This window comes from Mastigoproctus giganteus, chromosome 4, assembly GCF_048544385.1.
Source record: "Mastigoproctus giganteus isolate SK-2022 chromosome 4, ASM4854438v1, whole genome shotgun sequence".
Taxonomy (NCBI): Eukaryota; Metazoa; Arthropoda; class Arachnida; order Uropygi; family Thelyphonidae; genus Mastigoproctus; species Mastigoproctus giganteus.
Window position 1 is genome coordinate 98,399,251 of NC_143578.1, and position 7,382 is coordinate 98,406,632.

The 7,382-nt window shown below is 38.6% G+C and overlaps 1 protein-coding gene across 1 annotated transcript in view; it reads left to right on the forward strand.

Moving 5' to 3' along the window:
• LOC150086939 (uncharacterized) overlaps positions 1 to 6,951 on the forward strand; it is a 32,062-nt gene extending 25,111 nt beyond the window's left edge. The window contains exons 7-8 of the mRNA XM_090371696.1: positions 2,970 to 3,005; positions 6,824 to 6,951. Coding sequence (XP_090227822.1) covers positions 2,970 to 3,005; positions 6,824 to 6,883 — 96 coding nt within the window. The 3' untranslated portion in view covers positions 6,884 to 6,951. The remainder of the gene's footprint in view (positions 1 to 2,969; positions 3,006 to 6,823) is intronic.
• Positions 6,952 to 7,382: the final 431 nt, after the last annotated feature.

A 7,382-nucleotide genomic window follows, 5' to 3' on the forward strand; every position in this document is an offset into this window, starting at 1 on the left:
AAAACAGCAGAGAAGAATTGTTGTAGAGCTGAGAACGATAGAGAATTTTCAGTCAGTGCCACTTCATTTCCTTCAGAAAAGTTGCTGACAGCAGTTTGTTGTGTAGATCTATCGTCGTGGTACAGGTTGGTTGCATCGATACACAATGTGCGTCCAGGTTTCCTCAGCACCACACAAGCAGAGGTTGGTGTCAGACAAGCTAAATTGAAATGGTTTGGAGTTGATGGAGCCGTGCTCAGTAACTATATATGATGTTAAGCTGGGAGAAAACCATTGGCGGACGTTCTTGTTGAGAGGGAGGGCAACTGCAGGAACAAAAGAGTGGGTGACTTGACCAGTAGTACTGGAATTCCATCGTGATTGCCACACATTGATAAGTTCATTCCAGATTCTCCGTTTCTCGTCTTTGATGTTAGCAGTTAGATTGCATGAGATGCCGAGAATCTCGCCAGGAACTCTGTGCTTTAGACAATAGCATAGTCCTTTGGAGATGACATGCAGGTCTAGTGGTAAGACTCCAGCAGAGGACACTGTCCTTGCAATGCAAGGACGGCCTTGCATTGGAGCATGGCCAGCAGCATAATCCGTTGAATGGAGATGAGCTTGGAACGGAGTTTAACATTAACGACTCTATGGAACCAGACTCCCGAAGCATATGTTGTTATTGGTACGAATACTGCTGTATAATATAGTAAGAGAGCTTTCCTATTTAGTCCCCAGTTGGAAATGCGGATAATTGCTGCAGTGAACTTCTTAATCTTCGAGGCGAAGTGATTAATATGAGAGGAGAAGGTTAACTTGTTATCCAAAATTACGCCAAGATGTTTTAATTCAGGTACAAAATGGATTTGCTTACCGTCTATCTTTATATTAGGTCTTCTGTAATCTAACTTGCCCTTAAAAACCATCAGTTTGGTTTTTGTGGCAGAGATTCGCAGTTTATTTATACTAGACCACTTGATTAGCTCCGAAAAAGTTATATTGGCTGATTGTTCTAGTTGAAGACGAGATCGACCTGGAATTAGAAGAACCAAATCGGCGTAGGCGAAGGCAGAGATATTGTCAGGTTTTCGCATGAGCCAGCTGTCTAAAACTAAGTTCCAGAAGAGGGATCCCAAAACTGATCCCTGGGGGCATCTTCTTGAGATGGTCCTTGAGAGAGACTGCTGTTTCAAGATTACTTGGATGAGTCTATTTTGGAAGTAGCTTCTCATAACTTGGAATAGTTGCTGAGAGTACTTGGCTTTGGTAAGACAATTGAGAGCGCTCTCCCACAAGAGGGAATTGAAAACTCCCTCGAAGTCAATGAATATGGCCAGTTCGTATTTTGCCCTGGAAGCTGATATGTGGAATTTGATACTAAAGAGACCAAGACGTATTCACAGAATTTTCCCTTCTTGAAGCCAAATTGGAATGAAGAGCATTCGCTGTCGACGTGATCAGCGGTGAGGAGAGGGTGTTGGTTGGTTGATTTGATGTTTAATGGCGCTTTGGCAGCTGAGGTCATAATGCGCAAAGTCAAAAGAAGAGGGTGTTTCTTGGAACCCCATATCCGAGTGTGTATTGCATCATTATTTTGTATATTGTTCTTGCATTCTCCATATTTTATTGCTATGTCGAATGTCGCATAGTGACCTGCCGTTGAGCCCGTACAAGGCGCTGCACCCTTCGCTCACCACGAACATCCATCTTGTGTAATCCTTTACAGTTCTATTGGTGGTGATGGTGGTTTCACCCATTTGATGCAAGCACCATTCTTTGTACTCTTTGACCACAGTGTGCCGTACGCAAACAACAAGACGTGCCGTTTCCGATATGCAAGCACCCGACGCACGAGATCCCACAGTAATGCTCTTTTGAAACTCCGTGATAACTTTACTACGTCTCACAACTGCTACTTTATCACTTTGGCTTGCACGATCAGATGCAAATAACCACTGCTCTAGCGTACGAAGTTGTTCGGCAATTCATACTGCAATCTATGCGGCATAGTCCATTACGGATGGGGTGGTCATAAATCTGGTATATACACCAGTGATATACAGATATCTGTATCACTGGATTTAACGCAATTAAATTTTTGCTTACCATTTTTAAACACATGCATGATTTTTTTTTTCTGCTTTGGAGATATATGCTGTTTAATAAAGCTGCTACAATTGCGTTACCATTTATATAAAAATTTTAAATATTACCAATATGAGTTCACAGTATTAAAAATGCGTATCAAGTTTAAATAAATATTAATTTCTGCGACGAAACTTCCGCCAATTTAATTTTCTGCGTGCAGAGAAACTTAAAGATTTATGGAATTCGATCCGCGCTCAGCGTTGCCATGCCTAGTGTTGCCAACCTTGCTATTCAAAGGCGCCATGTCTGTAGATCAAAACTTGAAATTTTTAACGTAATAACCAGAGGCTGACATGAAGAACGTTAATGGGAAAATATAGCTCGATGTTTCGTTCGCTGCTCAACAGAAAAATGGAAAACCCTGTACTAGCTGCCAAATTGTAAGGCTTCTTGAATATTGCATTTTCTTATGGCGATTCACGTATTTAAAAATTCTTGGATCGCTAAACCGGACATATTTTATAATTATAATAAAATCGTCCAAGACTGGGGGGAAAAAATGGAGTCTGAAAAAACTTGTAGGCCTCGTGTTTAGGACCTCTAGACGTTTCATCCTGAGAAACGCAGTACTTGAATTTTCGAAAATATTTTTGAAACTTTATTTTGACTCGTAATCACAATTTTTAGCCATTTGAAATATTAATGATCTAAGGAGAAAGGGTGAGCCATTGTGGGGTAGTAATAGAACTGTCTGAATAAAAGATGTATATTAACTTCATTTGAAAGGTAATATACTGGCTATGAATGTGAAACGTTTATTTTTATCCATTTAATGTACTTAAATACAAGTCTGTTCGGAAAGATTGTTATTAATATGCTAAATTTTGCTTTCTTTTCAGAGGACAATCCACTGTGTAAAAAGGGAATTAATCAATGTAAGTATAATATCGCAAATAATTATTTTATAACAGCAGTGACTTACGAACACAATATGAACCAAAATTCAGGACAATTTAACAAAACTGTATTATGTACTTTTTACTTATATACTTGTATATCACACATAAACTGGAACAGTTTATGCGATATACAAGCATATAAGTAACAAATGCCAAACTGGTTGCTTCTGGTCTTAAATGAACCAGTAAATAAATAATTAAATTAATGACGAATCTTGTCCTGGCTTTTTTTTTATATTTGTACAGTGAGTTCAAATTTTAAACACGATCATTTGACGATTAAAAGTACATTCGGAAATAAGCAAATATAAAAATACTCTGTACTAAGCTTTTGAAATGATTCCCTATGAAAGACTATTTATATAAACTGGAACAATGGGATCAATAGCAAGATCCTTCGTTGGAGCACGGGTTGGCTAAAACACAGGAGACAGAGAATTAGTCGTAGATGGACATACCTCGGGGTGGACCAGTGCGTAATAAGTGGAGTCTCTGAGGGATCAATGTTGGGACCGCTTCTGTTTCTTATTTTCCTTAATGACGTTAAGGAGGGAGTGCAGGGGAAATTGTAAAATTAGAGGGATCGTTAACGATCAGAATCAGGCTATTTTGCTTTAAATTAACTTGGATAGATTCCATAAATGGTCCGAAAAATGGCAAGTGAAGTTTAATGCTTCTAAATGTAAGGTTTTTCACCTAGGGAACAGAAATTCAGAATTTACTCACAAGCTAAGGGGAGTGAAGTGTCCCAGGACGAAAAAGACTTAGGGGTGATATTTTAGTTAGACATGAAATTTTCTAAGCAGTGTAGGTAGCTAGGAAGGCAACACTGTGTCTTGTTTATGATATACAGGCCCTTCGCAAGCAGGGAAAAGGATGTCATTGTCCCTTTGGATAAGACGATGGTGAAACCGTATTACATTATTGTGTTCAGGTCTGGAAGTAACACTCGAAGAAAGAAATAGAATTTCTAGAAAGGGTTCAGAGAAGGAAAATTAGATTGGTGAGGTGTGCTAATCGATGTCCATATGAAAAACGGCTTAGAAAGTGTGGCCAACAAAAAGCTTGGAATCACGTCTTAGATGAGACACGATAGCGGGTGTATAAGGTCCTGGAGGGAATCGGTCAAACGGTCAAATGAACGAGGGAGATATATTTCACTGGCAGAAGAGGGAACCAGGAGGCAAAATACAAACTTTTGCGGAGTAACAGAGGGCAGGATCTCGTGCAGTTTATTTTCGGGCTTCGTGTCGTAGATCATTGGAGTGAACTGCTGAAACAGTGGCCGACGTGGATAATCTGATAAAGTTGGAAGCTTAATTAGACAAGCACTTTTTGGCAATAGGAAAGGTACGAATGATCGATTTTTTTTTTTTTTTTTTTTTTGGCAGATGCAGAAAAAGCGCTCGCTTCCTTGTAACATTTAGCAATTATAATACTAATGTAAACAATAGATTCATTAAACGTTCAAAAACTTGTTTAAATTCACAGCTAAAGAAGTACATTCTGTAAAGACCAAGAATGTAGTGATGACAATGATTAACTAAAGAGTTAAGAGCTGGGTGTAGCTGTAATACTTACAAGTATATAAAAGTGGTTCAGATAAAACAGACATTTGGAATAAACAGCTCAAAGACGCACCTAGTTAAAATCAGTGTCTGCGGCCCCATCAGGCAACACTTTCAGTGGAAAACACCGCTGGCTGACGGTCTCCTTCACTTTATTGTCCGAATGAAAGAGACAAGTCATTTGAGCGCCTTCTTCAGGTACACAAAGATGTGATAATCGCAGGATGATAGGTCGTATTATTGTTGCTTTGTTCTTGCTCCAAAGCAACTAAAGCTATGAGGCGTCATAGTATCTTGTCTGTAAATTGTGTGTAGCAGGCAGGGTGTTGCAGCACCTCCTACCTGAACTGTTGCTGCTAAGCCTGGATGCCAAAGGCTGTGTAGAGTTTCCAGTTGTCGTATTCAGGTCTAGAAGCCACACTCGAAGAAAGAAATAGAATTTCTAGAAAGGATTCAGAGAAGAAAGGATACCACACTAATAATAATCAGAAGAAAGTAGCAATAGATGGAAAAGGTGTAATGCACTCCCTGATTTGGTGAGCCCAAATTAGTCGCATGGCACAATACTAACAGTAATCTGAAACAGAAAAAAAAAAAAAAAAAAAAAACGATAGTCGAGTTGTACTCTGTACTCCATATAGTATGTATATAGCGCCAAAGTAACTAAGGCTATGAGTTTTATGTTGTACCGGTAAATTGCGTATATTCTGTGGCCGATTTGTCTGTTTACTGGTTGAAAATTCTGCAACAATTTCCGGGAGGAAAGGCCATGCTACCCTCGCCTGAGACTGGCTAACTCAGCAACGTTGTGAAACAAAAAAGGACCAACCGAACCTCATTGACGGGGGTTAGAATGGAGGCATTTTCCACGATGGTGATTATCAACTGTGTTACAGCGAGGGCGCACAATATAGACTGCATACAGCTATTGCTACTGCAGACAACTGTCCCAATCATACATTGTACTAATAGCTGTTGTTGCTATTCTACAATTTATGATTGATCTTAAATAAATTTTGGACGCTACACTTCAAGTAATTTGCAATCATTTCGTATATATTCAGCGAAACCCTTTTTTGTACAAGTTTGGGTACGTGCACTGGGTAAAAACCTAAATTGTAGAAAGGTGAAACAATTATTTTTGTATTAATATAAACATGTTTTCTAATACGAAAAGGCATAAAAGGCGTTAAAATCATAGTGATATGTCAGTACAGCAATACTGTAAGTGATATATACTCGCGCAAATTGCAGAAGTCTATTCCAATGTACTTTGTAAAAATCCAGAGAACCGTGCTTTGATATTTTGCTCAATCTTTCTTTCTTTTCCTATGCTATAAAATAAGGATATAATTCCTGCTATAGACTTACTCTATTATTTACAAACAGGCCCGGAGATTTCCTTAACTCATATTTGAAAAGTTACTATGAACACTTTTTGGCATCTTTTGAATTCAACCGATCAACTCGGTTGACAGCCCATCACTCGGTTGTCAGATGCTGTACTTGAGGTGCCAGCCTCCCATCAATGAGGTGCTGACAATGGCTGTCTGGGGAATGGAAGGAAGGAGGTACACCACATTATTAATAGCACACATTATATTTCTCTTCTTAGAGAAGTGTTACTTCATTATATTCTCTTCTTATGGAAGTACAGCTTAGGGCAATGTCGTGGTAGCCTTACAATTTGATCAATATGCCTTTCAAAAGACTTTAGCGTCTTTCTTTGTATGTGCTCTGAAATTGGGATGTAAATCCAACTATAGCTACAAGTACAATGTTGATATCTTCCTTGGGGTCTCGCCGTGACATCTTAGTTTGAGTCTGGTATGACCAAAGCTGCCTATACACTGTATATCACTCTTAAAAAGTTTGGATAGTGCAGTTTATGACAAACCCGAAGAGTCAATTTGTTGGAGAACATTTTCCATTTCGCAAACGTAATAAAAGAAGCATACAGGAAAAGGCTATTTATGAGTGCAATTCGTTCTGAAACTTTAAAACGGAAAAAAATTCTGACCTTCATGCTTTCGTTTAGGACGAAATAAATTCATTTACCTAAATGAAACTTATCTTTTTTTAAAAATTGAAGTTCATACATATATATATATATATATATATATATATATACACACAATAAATTTAAGGAAAAGAGATGTTCCACCATCTCTGAGTGTTGTTAACCACACTATCCATATATTAATAGATTTAATTTTCTCTTTATAGCACTGCCGTTCAGAAGGTCGCGGAAAAGGAAGAGAATCTTCGGATGATGACGATGACTAGGAGAGAACAGTCACAGCCATAATCCATATTGCTGCTTATTGTGGTAGGAAGCAAACAGAAATGTAATCCTGTAGAGGAAATCTGCATAAAACGTACATAAATAAACATTATCATGAAGCAATAATTTCAATTAAATAATAAATGAGTGTTTTGCCTTTAATTCTCTTCTATTCATCTTCTCTTCTATTCTGATGTGTTCATGAACTGTGCGTTTGCGTGTGCGTGTGCGCGTGTCTGGTTGAAATCATTGATCGCCTATCCGAGTTCTTTAAAAACTCCGAAAAGCCATTATACTGACCTAAGCAGAGAAATTCCTCCTCCCCCACATGAAACAGGACTATACAAAAGAGGAGAAAAAGGGGGATACAGTGGATGCGACGCGTCTGGGCATAAACACAGAAGAGGGCTCCAGGATACCATCATATCATACAGTCCTGCATGCAAGATTCAAAATAGTATGCTGACATCAGATTCCCGTTCCCCCCCATTCGCAAAAACA